The following is a 19,871-nucleotide window of genomic DNA, read 5'->3' as shown; positions in this document are numbered from 1 at the left end:
TGTCACAAATTCATCTTTCCCGACAAATTCTTTTCGTGAACCAAACAGGGCTTAAAGCCAATTCAATTATACCTTGCTATCATTGCCCACATCTTCTTCTAGCTCCATCCAAAACATTTCTTTACTAGAGAAGAGTCATCTTGTTACATGTCATATCAATCTCCGCCTCTACTTAAGTTATATTGTACAATAAGATACATCTACCCATTGTGAATTGAATTTCTCTTATTATATATTCGAATAACCTCCATTTTATTATCCTCATATGCCTAAAAATAAAAATTATATGTTGGTAAATTTTTTACCTTTAATTGATATCATAATAAGTTCAATGTTAACGGGGTCTAACCCAATAAAAAAGAACCTTAACTTGTAGACTAGTGGTCTTAGGTTCAAACTCTCATGACACCGTGATATTGTGTGAGAAAGTCTCCTCCCCAAGTACTTTAGACTATCGCTTGTGCTCAACAATGAAAAAGGTCAATAATGAACGCAAACCCTAAAATGTGTGTGGAATTGGACAGGAAACACAAACAAGCACTCAGCACAGGAAAGAGCCTTTGAAAATATAAAACTTATTAAAGAAGATTAGCCTTGCTATAATATATTCAACTGTGTTAATTGCTGTATCTACCCAATTTTGCGACAATTCAAATGGGAACAGAAAAACCACCAGGAACTAAAATCAAGCTCATCAGTAGACAGATATTCTCCAAATTCAATGTAGAGTAATACCCAAAACAAGTAGATAAAAAATAGAGACTAAAGTCTACCACCTCGCATCGCACTCATCATCAGCTTGCCACATTCCTCTGAGGCCATCATAATGTCTGTTTGTACAACCAATACAGTTTAGCAGCTTGCAACTTCCATTAAAGAAAAGAGGGTTTAGTTTACAATGATTCCGGACTTGTTGACGGTCTAATTCTCGAGGGCATTCGCATGGGTTGGTTTATTGCACCACCAAACCTACTATGTAAGGAATCTTTTGGTGTGATAGACATTTTGTTCAATGAAGAGTCGAATTCATCAAAATCAAAATGCTGTTCCTCCAAGGTCTGCATAATCCCATAATCCATTCCACCGTCATCATCATCGTCACCTGCAAAAGCTTCACCGACATCTTCATCACTGGAATCTTCGTCATCATATGTGGATTGAACCATTGACCAGAAAATGAAGTTTGGCCGGATGTAACTTTGTATAGAGAAAAAGCTAATGTCAGCAAAGCATTCAAAGAAAAACAGGCTGGGTGTCACAAATTTCTGTTCAAGGAATGCATTTTCATTCTAATATTATCATGATTCCTGTCAATTCCATGCATCCAACCAGAGTTTTTCCAATGTTCATATGAGATTTAGATGAAAAGGCATCTCCTACTGAAACGATCAATGTAAAGCTGCCACAAACCTGTCACTTTTTTTCAGCAGACATGGGTCAAATGGGAAGAACATGTCGAGTCTTTTCGTCCCACCAAATTCCCTTGAAAGTTCTGATTCCAGGTAGTCGTCAAAATTGAATTTCTCAGATGTCATAAATAACCTAGCTGCTTTTGCTTGCCGTAGAAACTCCAATACAATGGAAGGCAGACACACCTTTCAAATTGAAGATTGAAATTAGGCACTATGATCTGATAGTTTTAGACATAAATGCATCATCCTCAAATGGTATGAAGGAGAATTAAAGGCCAAAGGCTAGAAAGATCAACGAAAATATAATAATGATGCCTGTTTATCGACCAGGGTTAGGCTACATGTAAAAAGTCCTACAAGTTTATGGTTGTACCTGAAAGAGTACTCACCTTCAGCGGGCTCAACTTATTATTCAAAATCAAATCTAAAGGCAAACGAACAAGCCATGGCTTCAGCTGAGGATCATCCATCATTGATCTCATTCGGAAGCACAGCAAATACATGATGGCCTGTTGCACCAATAAATAACCATTAATAGGAATGCTTCGCACTGATTGCACGTATTTAAAGTTAATTTGCTATTGCAAAAGATATGACAAAATATAAGCAACCTAAGCATAGGAATAAAATAATGCAACTAACAAAAAAAATCATAGGTGTCCAGACAGCATGGCACAACCTGTGCTCCACAATACACTCATTATCATCTCAATGTTTATACTTCCATTGCATAAACATTTCATTTCATTTTTCTTGAGATAAAAAACAAAAGCATATTTCAATATGAAATTCAGTTTATAACAGTAGTTTATTCTCTTCACATCTTGTTAATAATGAAAGTTGAAATATTTGATTACTATAACTTTGAAGAAATTATTTCTAAGTTAAAAAATAATAATAATAACCTGACATCCAGAATAAAATATCCTATGAGCTTCTGGATTTATTTCATCATCCTGCATTTCGATATATTTGAAACACCAATCCACCAACCTGGAACCAGAGTAACATATGACAACTGCATTAGATAAATTCCTTCGGTCTTTCCTTTCTTATGTCTCAATGTTAGGTCGTTATAACAATACAGATAGATGGGGATGGGACTATTTAAGTTTGTACACCACCTTTGCAGGGTGCCAGCAATCACAGAGACCGACAGAAATTTTGCCCGAGACAAATAACTAGCAAGGTAAGCAACGACATTCATTCTGCAAGAAACTCAAAAGAGGAATCAGTACTATATAACAATGCACCCCAAACATGTAAAATATGAAATTTATGATTTTCAAAATTTCCTCTTTGGATATCATAAACACACACCAAAAGAAAAAAGAAATATTTGAGAGAGGATGCAACAAATTGCATCCACCTCTGTGATTTAAGAAAACAAATTTTAAACCACATTGACTCTTCCCAGGTTTCCAAACATGCCTAGTACCCATTAAAACTATGTTGTATCACAATGGGTACTAAATACAAGTCCAGATGATCCTTAGAAAAGTGTCAAATACTAAAACCTGCTCATGAAATGTTTAAGTCCACTGTAAATCCTAAAAGCAATCCATGATATGATTGTTCTCCAACTTAAAAACTAAGAAAAAAATGGAAATCAATGTTTAAAAAAGCATATTACCCGATGTCTGGGTAGTTAGTACTGCAAAAGATTTATCTTCAAGCTTCAAAGCAAATGTCACACCGCAGTTTCCAGGATCAAGAGCACACACATAGAATATCACAAACTGTAACAAGGGAAAAATAAACTTAATATGAGGATTAAAATAAACCACTAGATATGCCATAAAGCATAAAAAGTATAAAAGAAAAAATAACATATATGGTAATTTCCTATGCTCACCTGGGAAAATTTTGGTTTGTATGCAGTCAAAACAGTCTTCATAAATGAGTCCAGAAGAGTTTGAAAGATCTAAACACACCATATACAGAGGAAAAAATTGTGAATACTAGATTGGGAGACGATCGTATTGAATATGTGGACCAGAAAACAAAAGATTGAAAGATACCTCAATTGAAAACCAAAGAATTTTTTTAAAAAAAAGTTTATTTGAAAGATACCTGGATCAAATGGCCACCACAAGATTCAAGATGCTCAAAAATTAACACCATCAAGCTATCCAATTTTTCAGCAAATGCTTTTGCTTCTGGACTCTTCAGACTTAATCCTCTACGAAGCTGTATTAATAAAGTTCAATCACTTTACAATGAAGGGCTAAAATCATCATAACCAGCTAATAATATAACATGCATGATGTGAGGACCAAAACAAATATTATCAAGAGGGTTTCCACCATACATCCTAACTGTGCTCTGAATCTCAGCCTCTCTCAACTTAATTCTCCATCCTCCTAATTCATAAAGAAATCCAATGCTTTCATGCATAATGCATCATATGTCCCATTTACATAGTTTTAACAAATTCAATCATACCTCACTGTCATCATTCAGATCATGATCTGTAGACTCGTCCAATCCAATCTGCAGCTGTAGGAAGCCACTTCATAATGTTGTCATGAATAAATGAATTTATTTCTTTCAACTACTAAATAAATTGTACATTGAATATACATACATCCAGACGTAGCAGCAAATCCACGACACCCGCAAGCATGAGGTTCCGAACAAATCCTCCGAGATCCAACTTCAACATGTTCTCTACGTATATCACAAGACTAGGAGTCTACAAGAGCAATATGGCATATCATATATTTAGCCATCTACAGAACATTGGGATGATAAGCAATGCAGACATTCAGAAGATGAAAAAATTTGAAGAATGTGCAGTGCTATATGATATACATCATGAAACATAAGGCTAAATGATCATGGCCACTTTGAAATCCATCTCTGGCCTATGTACCATCAGAAAGCTAACGAAGATTGAAAATGATATCTTTTTGAGTTAACAACATCTTGGTACCAGATGGGTAAGTGCACATTTAACTTACACGGATCTCACTAAGACAATCTAGTGGCATTCCATCTAAAACAATTGGCGCTAGTCTCATAGGGAAAGTGGCATCATATCAGCTATATATTTCAGAGCTGAATGCACACGAGATAAAACTTGGTCCTTTCTTGCAAGAATTTTCAAAAGCGGCAAACTATCAGGTGGGCAGAACTGGTCGGTGAGCATCTTCAAACAACGGTCAACATACTTCCCACTTGAAATAGCCTGCAGCATTGCGAAGTGAAAATCAATCAGTTTTACCAATTCACTATAATAGCTTTGAAAAATACAAATGGAGAAACATATAAAACCCACATACCAATAATTTAATGAATTTAATCAATGCATCCATCACATCAGGCTTATAGTTCCACAAGCTCATGTGAAAAATCTGAGACATTTTTGCTATGAATAATTAATATAAAAAAAGCCAATTAAGGATTAAAAACAAACAGAACAAAAACAAAATCCATAAGACAACTTACTGCTGAGAGAAGTTCAGCGTGTTGAACGTTTTCTATGTAAGTAACTGATCCAGATAGTGCATTCAAATTTGTCTGCCGAGTAACAAACAAAAAATTCAAAACCAAACAAAATGAATTCAAGTGAAACCAAACTAATTGATTATCGGTAAGAACATTTTACATACCACAAGCATAGCTACTTCCTCAATGCCAAGCTTTTCGTGGTTCATAGCACTAAGGAGCTCTCGGTAATCCTCAGTATCACCCTGAGGTTTAAACTTTTTCAAGCTAATATCTGAACCAAACAATCCACGACAATCGCACTAAAATCCAATTTGTTAGTTCGAAACGCTTACCGATGCGACTGAGCAAAGAGTTTTTCTGATGCGATCGATTAAATCATGGTCTCCTATCTCATGGAAACCTGACTCGTCGTCCCTAAACTCAACGCCCATGGTTACCTTGCCCTAGCCCTACGGATCCTCTTGCAGTAGATAGGTGGTTCAGAGAAGTGCGAAGTCTTCGTCGTCGTCGGTGCTTTGTCGGCCACCGAGTGAGAGAGTTGGAATTTAAAACCCTAAAAAACAGGGTTTCGAAAAAGCGTCGACCTCTTTGTATATATACAGATAACAAGCTCCCTCAGTCATTGAGAGAGCCCTCTCCTGCGCGGGAGACTATTAAATTTTGCTTTCATTTACATTTCAACCCATGAAAATTTGCAATTTGCATTTGAGGACTAAAGTGGAATTTAACTTTGGAGTAAGAAAAAATGTACTCTCTTTTTTTTAAATGAAAAAAGCTTATGGGGAGATTGGCTACTCTCACCACTAGCGCTAGGGGCACACCCACAATCTCAAGAAGAAATAGACTTATGTGTGACACCCAACTACCAGCTACCACCGATATGGATTTATGTAGGAAATTATAGATCACCAACGAGGACTCCTGACAACGAGACTCAAACACTGATAGGGCTACACACAGTGCAGGGACCTTATCAACTAATCCAACCCTCGTTGGCAAAAAAATGTACTCATTGACCCACATTAATAAGTATATATGAGATCAGTAAAATAATACCTACTTGTAAAGAAGATGAACTATTGGTAAAATAATTCTATGAAAGAATTTCGAATAATTAATGAGCAAAAGAATTTAGCAACAAAAACATTAAATGGATCCAAAAATAGAATTAAATCCCAACAAGCCAATGCACCAAATATTTCTCAACCCTCCCTTCCTCCTCATTGAAATAGTCATATTATTCATATCTTGAGGGATTGGCCAAAACAAACTTCCCACATTTCCCCTGCTCATCCGCAACAGCACTAATATTTCATCATATATAAACACACATATGGTTTTTGGATCAAAAGATGCAAGCTTTCAAGATAATTAACATAAAGTTTTAGAACCCATCATTAATCAATGGCAAACCCAAAGGCCAATGCTTTGTTATTTGTTAATCCCAAATTAGGTTTCATATTCATGGCAACCACTCTCATGAAGGAAAGAATCAACAATCAACCATCAACAAATATAAAAATTCATCTATACTAATTTTAAACAATGTTCATCCTGTATTTCCAGCAAACTCTTGTACAGTGAAGCCAACTTTCTCAAACTTGCCTTCCTCATTGCTTTCTCTGAACTTCAAATAATCTGCTACCACTTCCTGTGGGGCATAAATCACCTTTTCATCTTCAACTGCCAGTGAGAATCTGCTAACACATTGCTTTAAAACAACCCTTGTGCTCAGATGACCTTAACTTGCCATTGCTCCATGCTGACATCAAGTACACTATGTTTACACAAGAGTTTCATCACATGGTTTTATGTCCATCCATTGCCCTTCCTTGGATCTCACTTGAAGCCCACCAATTTCATCTTGATTAACAATTGATATGCAGCTCATGTCAGTGTGCATGCCAAGCCCTTCAACTCCTTGTTATGAAACAGTCTGTGGGGGTGAGTAGTTGACTATTCTCAGGTAACCCTGACAGTTAGGAAATTCGGAATCGAAAAATTCCTTCACGAAGTTTTCTCCTAAGCTCATCAGTGTAACTTCTGTTATTCTCTTTGATAGCTCTGTCATTTTGCTTCCATACTCTTTTTAAGTATCTCACTGGAAATAGAATAACAAACCAACACGCATGTGAACATTTATGCTGCACTTGACACTTGTAATTGAGAGTCATATAAAATGCCAATGTGCTATTATTATTAATTACTTTAATTTGTAATTATGTTTTAATTATTATTTACTTAGTGAATAATTAGAATTTAAATGTTTGAATATATTTTATTTTTATTCAATAATATGTGAGTATTTTGTGTATTATTGAAAATTTTACAAAAAATACTTGTATTAAACATGAAAAATATGTACATCCATATAGAATACGTGTACTATACGTTTGCTTTTAAAAAAAAACTTGAATTTCACTGAGTCTTTAAGATGAATACAGAAAATGGAAGTGTTATTGGAAATATGTACATATGTACATCGTATAGCCGGGCGGCTATACTCCGTAAAAAGAAATATTTCAAATGTATAGCCGCGCGGCTGTACTTTATAAATAGAATTTCTTAAAAGTATAGCTGAGCGGCTAGACCTATTAAATAGCATAATCCGACTTTCTTTCTTTTTAAAAAAAATTTATTTAATAAGTAGTTATGTTTTAATTATTTTTTATTTAGTGAATAATTAGTACTTAAATATTTGAATATTTTTTTAATGAATAATTTGTGAGTATTTTGTGTATAATACATATTTTTTTTGTGTATTATTTTGTAAAGAACACGTGTATTAAACATGAAAAATGCATATGTCCATGTACCATACGTGTACTGTATGTTTTCTTTTTTAAAAAACTTTATTTTTACTGAGTCTTTAAGACATATATGAAAAACATAAGTATTATTGAAAAATAAGTACGTACGTGTATTAAACAGGAAAATGCTAAATTCTTTATGCAAGTAAAAAATAAATAATGTAAAATAGAGATTCATGCAATGGCCTAATAGTAATGGATAATGCCCTAAACTACTCTTATCGATAAACGAAAATCAGTAAAAAATAATTACATTAAAAATAGGATTGGAGTAGATATTTAAAGAGTATAGCCGTCCGGCTATACGATTTATTTAAAATAAAAAATACAAAAACCCGAGTATAGCCGCACGGCTAGACGATTTTAAACTTTTTTTAAAAAGACACGCATGTTTTTTTAATAGTATAGCCGTTCGGCTGTACTCTGTAAAGAGAAATTTTTTTTTTTTCCCTGACTTTGAAGAAAAACATTAATAAAATAGGCTCAGCCCATGGGCTAGGGAAATCTTCGTCGCTGAAGAATAAAGGTGAGCTCGAACGGCCCGTAACACATCAAAACAACAAGGTTCTGAATGTCGTAGATAAGGCCCAAGTGAACATAACTCCAGTCCGTAAAGCTTACTAGCATGCTCATTCAATAGTCATGTACCCAGAAAGTTTTTTTTTTTTTTTTTTTGGGGTTAAATTTTTATATAAAAAATATTAATAATAGTTTTTTTTAGTTAAATACTTTTTTGGTCACTAGTAAAAAAAATATAGCCAAATTGTCATTGTGTTTGCCAAAGTTTACAATTTATAGACATTCCTTTTAAGTGCAGTTATTATTATTATTATTATTTTAATAGAAAGCACGTCCCTCCTTCATCTAACTAAATGAGTTAGGGTATATTGTGCTATTACAGTTTACAAATTGATCTTGGGTTAAAATCGAAATTGTGAGGTATAAGGAAAATCAAAAAGCCAAACAAAACTAAAATGAAATCAACAACTTACCAATATATTTTGGTGCTCTATGTAACTTTGATTTCGTCTCCTTGCCATCCAAAGTAACAATACGGTTCTCACTCAATTGATTCAAGCTTCAATATTGCATCCAATCTATGACCTTGTAACTCACAATTTTTATTTCAACCCAATATTTCCCCCAATTTGTTAAACGCTAATAGCACAATATACCATAACTCATTGAGTTGGAGAAAGAAGACTGAACGTGCTTCCTAAACAAAATAAATAAAATTGCACTAAATGGAAGTTAACCGAATGACCAATTTGGCTAAAAAAAATTCTCAATGACCCAATTGAACTTTCGTGTAAAACCCAGTTACCAAAAAGGTATTTAACCTTTTTCTATTTTCATCAACTATGGGATTTCAAATTTGAAAGATCCTTTTATATTTATAAATCAAATTGGATTGTCTGAAAATTAGAATCATAGACTATATTCACCTATGACACCTTAATTAACAATTGTCGCTTAAGTAATTAAGAGTATTTACCATGCACCTAAGTACTAGGATCGATTTCCTCTCCCTCATCATTACTTGTATCGAACTAATACAACAACCGAAGTATAGTACAATTATACTGGTGTATACAACGAGTCACTCGCATTCAAATTTTCACATATCAGTCACATAATTAGTTCCTATGAGAGAATAATCTTCTTGCACTTGTCATGTAATCAGTTAGTGCGGGGGAATTGTTTGTATACCAAATTTGAATTGGAGAAAGATTTTGTTTTCTATAAGAGCATCCATAGTAGGGGGTGTATTTTCGGGGGTGTAAATACGCTTTTTGCTCCAATGGGGGGGTGTATTTTCGGGGGTGTAAAACCACTTTTCTCCATTTTTCCTCTCCTTTTTGCAGCTGAGTCCCACCTGCAAAAGATGTAAAAAAAAAAAGTACAATTGCATCTAAATATACATCTCCAAGGTGGTGATGTAATTATACATTCATATACACCCCCCATTACGGGTGATTCCAATCACAACGGGTGTATATTTAACGTACACTCCCTTATACACACACCCACGGTGGATGCTCTAATAACAGAACACAAACAAGTGAGAAGGCCAATGGGACTGAAGTGATACCAGTGTCATAGTCAACAAGTGGAAAAGGGAAAGGACACATTGGACAAGAGAAAAGCAGAGCATGTGAGGGGAGGGAGTTGAGAGTCCTCCTCACTCACACCATGATAGTAGCAGTTACTAGAAATCTATCATCCATCGCGAAACCAAAATTATTTTAAAAAATTAAATTTTTTTATGAAAAAAAAAGGGAAAAAGAAGATGTAGAGAAAACGGTTATGGCGTGAGCAGTAACTAACAGCTGGATACGGTTGGACATCCAATTTTCCAACCCATGATCCATGTAGCAACAACAGCAACACGTGTCACACATCCCAACGTGGACACCTGGACACCGCATTTACTGCACAGCCCCCCACCCTAATGGACCCAATCCAATCCCACTCGTTGGTTGTCCGTTGGACTGGCAGCCCCACCAGCTTTTAGCCCAGGTCTCCCATAATATCCAATTCAACAACCGCCTATTTTTGCCTTCGGCCTATGTGTAAAATATACATTAACGGTCGCAATTTAATGAGGCTTGATAGATAATTATTTTAGAGGAAACTTAAAATAATTGTGGTTCCTTCCTTGTGGATATTCTGGCTGCTGATGTTAGTGGTGCTTTCAGGCCCTGTTTCTTTAATTTATGGAAAAGTAGGTTTGGGAATAGGAAATTAATTGATTTTTCATATTTGTTAAGTTCATATATGGGAAATGGTTGCCTAACACGTAAGAAAGTAAGGGGGGGGGAAAGTGAATCCCTTCTACGAACTTGGGTTTTGTTTTCCCTCCTCATGGGAACGTTTGAGAAAATGAGCCAACATTAAATACACATTTTCATGACCATTTTTTCCCCATTAACAATTTAGAATTACAATATATTATTAAATGCATTCTTTTTTTATTTGATTTAATATGGGTATAATTAGAAAATTATACAAGCTTTGTTTTTCATTCCTACTCAAAACAAACATGGGAAATAAAATAAAGTGATATCTCCTGATTACTTTTCCTACATTAACAAACGTAGGAAATGAATATTCCATTTCTCATCCCTTGGGAGATGATATGGGGAGCGATTTCCTCTCAAATCCGTTTCGTGAACCAAACGAGGTCTTTGTGTTTAGGCGTTAGCCTTTTTGTTATAAAATAATAATAATTATTATTATTATTATGGTTAGTACTGAAATATGAGCATGTGATATAATTCGTACATGTGTTATATAAGTGGATATTTGTTGTTACTATATTATAACAATAACACATAAACGAGTTATATCTTGCAAACAAAACTTTAGTACCATAAAATAATTTATCAAAAAATTGAAATTGAAATTTCTACTAATATTGGACAGAAAATCATCATTAAATTAGGAGCTACTTGAACAGAGTAATATTGTTCTAATTCAAAAATGGCAATTACGGATTATATTTCCAATAAAAATGACATAAACTTGTTAATTATAGAGTACAAACAATTTTAGTGATGGGTCAAATTCATTCACGAGCAGTCGTTGGCGAGCTTTCAATTTGACGTGTATGCCCCTCGCGTCCGCCTTGTTTTGGACAGGGTGTGTAGGGGGATTTGCGTTGCGTGGGTCCTACGTCAAGGGAGTGCAATAAATAACTCACCGCTTAATTTGATTAATTAAATCCCAAAACAAACGGCGTTTAGCAATTTTGCACGGGAGGGTAATTTTGAAAATTTAGGAGGTGGTGGTCGTGGGAGCTAACAGTCCCCCCTGATAACCAATCAGCCAATGAGTCATAATCGGTTTCACGCTATAATATAGGAAGTATTTTTGCTCATCACTTTAACCATAGGTGTACCCTCACCACCATCCTCAATGCTTGACACGTGTCCATAGGTATAATCATGATTCCATAAATACAAAGCAAAAGTTAACTATGGTTATGTCTATGGACACGTGTCAAGCATTGAGGATGGTGGTGAGGGTACACCTATGGTTAAAGTGGTGAGCAAAAATGCACCCGTAGCTATCAAAACTATCAAATTTCTTTTTTTATATTTAAACAAAAAAATAATCTTTTAGCGCATGTTTGATATTGCTTATTTGGGGTGATAAGTGATTTTTTAAAAATTTTAGGAAGCCCGGCTTGTTTGGTAAACTATGAGAAAAATCATTTATTGTTAAAAATTGCTGTGAGAGAAAGCTATAAGGGAAAGCAGCTAATGATGTGCTTTCATTTTCTAATTATGCGGGAATTAGTTTTGAAGATGCACTAGGTTTAATGATTATACGGGAATTAATACTAACAACACTTTTAACAAAAAGTTTACCAAACACCAAATTGATTTCTCTCACATCAAATCTGCGATCATTTTTACAGCGCAACAATGCCAAACTAGTCCCTTTTTATTTGTTGATTTTTTTTCATTTTGGTCCCCATAATTTTAATTTTTACAATTTAACCAATATAGTTTATATCCGCAATTCAAGAACACATTCCAATTTCCATTCAAAATATACCTTCACATCAAGTACAGGTGCTTACTGCATTACGGAATCAAATGAAAACTTAAACGTGTGCTTAGGCGGTGATGAATATCAAATTACATGAGTTAAGTTGCATAAATTAAAAAAACATAAACTAAAGCGGAAAAATTCAATAAAATACAAGGACTAAAAAGAGACTTTTGCCTTTTATTTTTTAGTAAAGCCAATTTTCTTTTCTCTTATATATAAAAATAAAAAAATCCGCCAAAGAAGATTGAGAGAGAGAGAGAGAGAGAGAGAGCATGGAAATAGCTGGATTTGTAAGAGGACGACGCAGGAGAGGGTCTTAGAATTGATTTCAGGCCAAGCCCCGAACTCAACTACTTGTCTTTTTGCCTCCAAATTTCATAACCAGCCACCCCACTCTCTACTCTCCACACCCTCCTCCTCCTCCCACTGCCCCATTTGCTCAACTTCACATCTTCAACACCCAAAATCCAAAGTTTGATTTTTTATTTGCTTGCAGAAGCGAATAAGAATGGAAACGACGGCGTTTCAGTCAGTGGACCAAGTGGTGGAAGAGATCATGAGAATTCACAGATCTTTGCCGGCGAGGCCAGGCGTGGACGAGGTGGAAGCCGCCGTGGCTCTGGTTCAGAATGTGGAGAAGGAAGACCAGGCCAGGCTCGACGCCATTGCCAGGCAGACCAAGACCTTACAAGTCCCCGAAGAGCTATTCATGGTGTTGCAGGAGATGCAGAGGAGCTTGGTCTACTTCCACAGCAAGGAGCAGAAGCGGGAGGCCTTGAAATTGCTCGATCTTGAAAACCTCCACAACCTGTTCGACGATTTCATTCAGAGAGCTTCAACTTGCGTCGCTTCTCCCAATTCTACTTCTTCTGCGAAGAAAACGACGACCATGATTTCGAATTCGAATTCCGTTTCTGCCGTTCCACACAAGCCCTCTCCTTCTTCTGCCTCTGCTGCGTATGTTTTCCACTCTGACAACAACGAAATTGTTGCTAAGTCTTCTTCAGTCAGAGTGAGCAGAGACGACAGTTTTATGGTCAACAAGGCCAAGAAACAGTTCTACGTTGATGGAATTGGGGCTCGGCCTGCTGTTTCTTCCACACCCCAGATAGTCGATTCGTCTCTGAAGCCTGGTTCTGCTCTCAATTCAACTGGAGGTGGGTATCTATCATCTTACACTATAATATTTCTTTTAATTTATTCGTTTGAATTGGTGGTTGGGCTCTCTGCTTATTTAGACAATGTGGGGTTTGTTGTTTGATTGTTTGTGTTTCGTGTTTATAGGTCAGGAGGGTGAGAAATTGAGTCTAATAAAGCTAGCGAGTCTAATTGAAGTCTTGGCCAAGAAAGGAACTACAGATCTTAATCTTCGCAACAAGTTGATGGATCAAATTGAATGGCTGCCCGACTCAATAGGAAAGCTTTCTAGATTGGTCTCCCTTGATTTGTCTGAAAACCGGATTTTGGTCCTCCCATCCACCATTGGAGGTCTTTCCTCCTTGACCAAATTGGATTTGCATTCAAACAGGATTGCTCAGCTGCCTGACGCTATTGGAGATCTTCTTAGCCTTGTCTCTCTAGACCTTAGTGCAAATAACTTGACTACTCTGCCTGCTACCTTTGGCCGATTGGTGCGTCTTGAAGAGCTCGATTTGAGCTCTAATAGTCTCCCTGCGCTTCCTGACTCAATTGGGTCCCTTGCTAGCCTCAAGATATTGAATGTGGAGACCAATGATATAGAAGAAATTCCTCATACTATCGGTCATTGTTCCTCGCTTAAAGAGCTCCGTGCAGACTATAATAGGCTTAAAGCACTTCCTGAAGCTGTGGGAAAGATTGAGAGCCTGGAGGTTTTGTCTGTGCGTTACAATAACATCAAACAGTTGCCCACAACCGTGTCGTCTCTATTGAGCCTGAGGGAGCTGGATGTAAGTTTCAATGAGCTTGAGTCTGTGCCTGAGAACTTGTGTTTTGCCACCTCACTGGTCAAGATGAACATTGGTAACAACTTTGCTGATCTGAGATACCTACCAAGGTCTATTGGTAACCTTGAGATGCTTGAAGAGTTGGATATCAGTAACAACCAGATACGGGTTCTCCCTGACTCTTTCAGGATGCTCACACGACTGCGTGTTCTGCGTGTTGAAGAAAACCCTCTTGAAGTGCCACCAAGACACATTGCCGAAAAGGGGGCACAAGTAAGTTTCCTCTGTTGTGTTGACTTTCTTTTAACAAATAGGTCCTGTAGGTTTTATCTCAAAGCTAACTGTGCTTTCTTGGTGCATCTTAGGCTGTTGTTCAATACATGACTGAGCTTGTCGTGAAAAGAGAAGTTAAAGCACAACCTGCTAAGCAGAAGAAGACTTGGGCTCAAATCTGCTTCTTCTCGCGGTCAAACAAAAGGAAGCGCGGTGGTGGAGATTATGTGAAGGCCTGATTAATCATTGAATTCCTGACAAGAGACACGATAATTTCAATCGAGTAAGTTGTCAAAACAATATTATGGGGAATTCACTTATATACTGTAAAAATAGAATTTATGCATATTACTTGCCTAGTTCACTAACATCATGAATGAAAAACTCTTTGACCCTACTGTGGTGGCACCATCTTCATCCCCTTTTTAGGGCATAGTATTTCTGGCTTGTGAGCATGTATGATTAAAAATATCTTAACTAGTACTACTAGGGCCAATTTGATGAAGTTTGCAGTGACTTTCTTTTGCCACTCATGCACCTTTCTTATTGTTTTTCTCACAGGAATACCAGCTGTTAGCAGGCTAGATGAAAAATGAGACTACGAATCAACGTCAACTAATGCGGTGGGTTTCTAAAATTGTTCCATTGACTCTTGCATACCAAATTGTATATCTGTTTTTTCTCTGTTATTTTTACAATTATTTTTTTTTCTTCATCCATCTGTATTTCTGTTGTCTTTGAGTCAAATGAGGTGTACAATTCAGCCGGCATATAGGAGAAAAGAAAAAAATGTTGTACTCTGTATATCACCTCCATTGTTCTTGATATCTCCGTGTATCGCCTACCACTTGTAATAGAATTTGTTTCCATTCAAAGAGAATCTAGAATCTTTTTATGTTCACTTCATTGTTGCTGATTTAGTAAATTTGACCTTTTGATGGGATCTGCGTACCAAAAGTCTTGACCTATCAATAGGATGGAGGATCCTGATCTAAGCTTCTGACTCAGAACTTAGGAATATCCCCTGGAGCCACTACCATCCGTATAGGAAGTACTGCTTCCAAAATCCAGATTAGATGCCTAATTCTTACTTAAAAGGTTTTGTTTCTTCTTTTATTTATTTATTTATTGATTTGGGGTCAAACTACTTAATAGGTTGTTGATTTTGCTGCCAATTACTTTCCATATATTCTTTCTGAAGAGAGTTGCATTCAGATGCTTCAGTTAAAATAGTTGCAGCTTCAAAAAAGAAGCAAACCCTGTATATCTAAAGCATGGAAACTGAAAGTGGGGAAGCAGGGTATTTACTGGAAGGAGGTGAAATTTCATATGGGATATTTAGGTTTGGTGATTTGGAAGTTACTATGGTAAATTGCATGGTGTTGAAGTTGAAGGTCGTTTAGTTAAAACAAATATACTTAGATGTTGGAGTAGCCTCATAAATTCGAGGTTCTAATTTTGATTTTCCCTCTTCTAATATCACTTGCATTAAACAAAAGAAAAACAGAGAAGAAACCTGAACTTTTTCGAATTTTATGGGTCGGTTAGCCCTCCAAATGAAGAAAAAGGCAAAAATCCAAATCCAACTATATATAATCGCATCACCATCAAATTCTATCACATTCACATGTCTCTCCTCACTTCTTTACAGCTCATCTCATGGGTGGGATGAATTGGAAAAAAAAATGAAAACCCTAGTTTCCGGGAAGGTCCATTGAAGCATGACCACCACCTTCCCTGGGACCCTTGACCACTGTGAGGCCCTACCAGGCAAGGAAAAGACTAAAATGGTGTGGGCCAATATAGATTGAGGTGGTTGGCATTTTAGACGAAAATATATCAAATCTGGCACTTGTCAATTTTATTACACGAGGACCCAGAGGTGGTGTGGCATGCATGTTACGGGTTTACAGCCCTGTTGGGTTGTTGATATTTAGGGAACAACAGCTCCACGATGCGATTTCCTGCACCCAACCTAAGCATATGTTCACGACCAGAGGGGCTTAAGCCTATTAAATTCGACTAAGTTTTGGCAAGCATTTGCCTCTTTGCCCATGTGAAAGAGCCTTGGCCATTTCATAAAAAAAATCTTATCAAGGGGATTGAAAAACCATACAATTGATGTGCAGATGTGTTGAATGTTGATGAAATATTTCTTCAATTTCACAAATTCACGCAAATTTATACAGTTGACAATTATTCACGTACGCATATCATCATCATCGGATGATTGAGGGGTACTTTTGTTGGGAAGATTTTCTGCACTAACTTGGAACTTGTATGGGGTTAACATAATCTCATTGCTATGATTGGGGCACTTTGAGGAGGTGATGTTTTAATTTGTGTGTGCATCTCTTGAATGATAGGCGAAATGTGGTGGGGTGTGGCTCAAAGTAATACGTTTAACTGGAAATATAATAATGTTATTTGGGTGGCTTTTCTTCACCTGAGAAGATGTGGATAAAACCAGACCCAACTTTTCTTTCTTGCTCTCGTGGCTACACTATGCAGATTACATATGGACACTCTGTTCATTTGTTTGGTAACTGTCAATGTTATTGAAGCACGAGAATCATGAAAGAAACAAATATCTATTGATTTCTTTTTATATTTTACATCAATTTTTTTCATTGGCTACATGTTTTTATCTCGAGGAGAACGGCAGACAGATTACTAGCTAGATATCGAAAATCCATCATGAGATTATGAATTTCTTAATCCTCAAATTAGTTATATAATAATATATCACTAACTTTTTCCGTGATACTTTCAAAATGCAATATAAGATTACGTCTTAAATTTTGACATTCCAATATAAAAATTCTAACTCCGCCGCCATTGATAGCGTTACAGCTCAAGCACCATGTAAAAACACCAATAACTCGATTATTCAATCAAGCTATTCACCCAAAGACAAATTTTGAGGAAAATGGTTAAAATTGGGTTTAAAGTTAGACTTGGCACTTTTTGTGCAAGCCACATGTCCAGCATTATTGCGCCGAGCTGCCACAAGGCTTGCCATTCGCACATGAAAATTAGCAAGGGCCAACTAATACGACGACGTCTTGATGACTGTGCAGTATGCACAATCTGAATTGTGGCTAGGATTAGATTGGGCCTATCACAGTGATCTTGGAAAGTATGGCTTAAGCCTGTAGCTTGGCCCATTATGCTAATTTTGACCAAATTTTGTCAGCAAATGATTAAATATCGTTTATACTAAGTAAAATATCAATTGATTAAATATTAAGAAAATTCACAACAAAAAGAAACAAAATTCTCCTTTCGAAGTTGGTAATTAACTAGCTAAACTGTGACTAATTATACTTAATTAGCATTTTGAGGGGAGATTTGTGCCTAGGTTTTATTAACGCGAAGGAAGTACTTCTGGGCATGACTTGCAACTTGAGTTGGGGTCCTTGTTACTACGCAGAACCTGGAAATGCTCCTCCAATCTCCCTTCCCATATTGCTCTAACCCCTTCAAGAACAACCTGTTCATATATATATATATATATATCAATCACCCCAAAACAATTTACACATGAATTTTGTTCATATATATACACATAAAAAGTGTAGGTAAATTTTATTGTCTAAGTTCATAAATGACAGCTTGTACATTTTAAAGTGTCATTGTAACACTCATGACGATATAATTTTTTACCTTATTTTTTATAAAAGAGGAGTGCATTGAGTATCGTAACAGTTACATGATACATATCCACAAGTCATACGTGTACTCATGTATACATGTAAGAACTTATGCAAACTTACCAAAAAAGTTGATAAATCTTATTGTCTAAATTCATGAAGGACAAAACTGCTATGATTTGGCGGTGAATCATCCATATATGTATTCGTCTTCATACACTGCACCTTAGTTCGGACAACAAAGAAAATGCATAACTAAGATGTTAACCAAGAAAATAATTAATGAAAAAAAGATAAGATGCAAGGATAAAGTTTTTATTTAATTATTTTTGAGAATTCAAGAAAACGCAAATTAAATGGAAAAAGTGCTACAAATTATAACAACAATTAATATGTAAATATTACATAATAATTACTAAATAATTAATCATTTTATATTGAGAAGTGAAGAAACACAAATGAAATAAAAATAAAATGCTGAAATTTGGGGATAGCGGATGAATCTTGTTGTCATAAAAGGAGCAATACTACATAAAAAATGGTAGAATTCATTCTTTGAAAAAAAGAGAGTAGAATTCAAATGCTTTGACAAATGACTAATGAGTACTTAAACATTAATATTCTTATGAAATATTAATTAAACTAAAATGCTTCAAAATATATTATCTATTCTAATGATGATTATAATCAATTTATAACGGTCACTTCTCTTTTGCGCGCTTTTCTTACGTGTATAACTTATTTTCAAAAGTTTCGATGGATGCTCTTGATTCAAATCCTTAAGTTATAGTTAATTTATAACGGTCATTTCCCTTTCGCGCCCTTGTTTCATACATATCTCATTTTGAAATCCTTCATAAACTCATATTAGGATAAATTCAGAGTTCGAGTCCTACATTTTTCTATATTGAAAATAGAGTAATGCTATTTGGACACACAACATTGACACACTTAGTTGACACTCGCTGATGTGTCAATGTATCATTCGCTGAACAGAAAACGAGGAGAAAAGAAGAGCAAATGATACATTGACACATCAGCGGGTGTCACTAAGTGTGTCAATGTTGTGTGTCCAAATAGCATTACTCTTGAAAATATAACCTCAACAAGAAATGAAAAAAGGGATTAAAACTAAAAAGCTAGATGAGTTCTCATTACGGTAGGATCTACAACAAATAAAAGGACACCTGATAACCAAAAAGAAAAACATCACACTCAATGACTAATGCTGGCCTAGTGCAGCATTCTCAGAACAAAAAACACCAAAACCAAAAACTAATAGAACCACACACAAATCATCCCTAAAATCAAGATCAACAAAAAAAAGAACATAACCCAATAGGACACAAACGAGTCTGAATATCCTTGTTATTCTAGCTGGTGCCCCCACGACCTAAGGTGAGCTCTAGGTTGAGCTCTTCCTCTTCCATTTCATTGTCTCTCTCAAACTCAGGCAGCGCAAGACTGATTTTCATAGACTCAGGTTCCTCAGCCAAAGCACGGAGGCTCACCGGCTTCTCGGGCTCAACAGGTGGAGTAGTTTTAGCACTCCTTTCATCTGAAGAAGCCTCCAGGGGGAAAAAAAGGGAGGTGTACTTGTCCAGCTTTTGAGGAGCCGTAGAGTTTGAACCAGATGCTGCTGGAGTGGCCATGGCTACAGGAACAGGGGGCATTGAGCTTGATGAATAATTATCAGGTGGTGGTAAGTTCAAATCCATTTCACGAGGAGGAATGATTGTTGGTAATTGCTTTGTCCTCTTGAAGCCCAAGTTATATAGAAATGGT

The 19,871-nt window shown here is 36.0% G+C and overlaps 1 protein-coding gene and 2 pseudogenes across 2 annotated transcripts; 1 reads left to right on the top strand and 2 right to left on the bottom strand.

Annotated features, from left to right (window-relative positions):
• Positions 1-594: 594 nt before the first annotated feature.
• Positions 595-5,311, bottom strand: LOC110748885 (RNA polymerase I-specific transcription initiation factor rrn3-like; annotated as a pseudogene). Its single transcript, XR_015825796.1, has 15 exons — positions 5,198-5,311; positions 5,027-5,107; positions 4,863-4,934; positions 4,697-4,768; positions 4,438-4,602; positions 4,000-4,107; positions 3,858-3,911; positions 3,486-3,611; positions 3,268-3,336; positions 3,046-3,151; positions 2,537-2,620; positions 2,318-2,405; positions 1,802-1,921; positions 1,411-1,595; positions 595-1,197 (listed from the first exon to the last, which is right to left on the bottom strand). The product of XR_015825796.1 is annotated as an RNA polymerase I-specific transcription initiation factor rrn3-like (transcript).
• Positions 5,312-6,414: 1,103 nt separating this feature from the next.
• LOC148293371 (gibberellin 20-oxidase-like protein pseudogene) lies at positions 6,415-9,903 on the bottom strand (annotated as a pseudogene).
• Positions 9,904-12,461: 2,558 nt separating this feature from the next.
• LOC110748884 (plant intracellular Ras-group-related LRR protein 4-like) lies at positions 12,462-15,334 on the top strand. Its single transcript, XM_021948851.2, has 4 exons — positions 12,462-13,392; positions 13,520-14,433; positions 14,526-14,716; positions 14,995-15,334. Exons 1-3 carry the CDS (start codon positions 12,744-12,746, stop codon positions 14,670-14,672), a joined length of 1,710 nt encoding a protein of 569 aa, XP_021804543.2. The 5' UTR covers positions 12,462-12,743; the 3' UTR covers positions 14,673-14,716; positions 14,995-15,334.
• Positions 15,335-19,871: the final 4,537 nt, after the last annotated feature.

The sequence above is a fragment of the Prunus avium genome, chromosome 7 (assembly GCF_965620075.1).
Source record: "Prunus avium chromosome 7, drPruAviu1.hap1.1, whole genome shotgun sequence".
NCBI classification, from domain to species: Eukaryota; Viridiplantae; Streptophyta; class Magnoliopsida; order Rosales; family Rosaceae; genus Prunus; species Prunus avium.
Note: the sequence above shows the minus strand (reverse complement) of the source record. Positions and strands in the feature narration are given on the sequence as shown.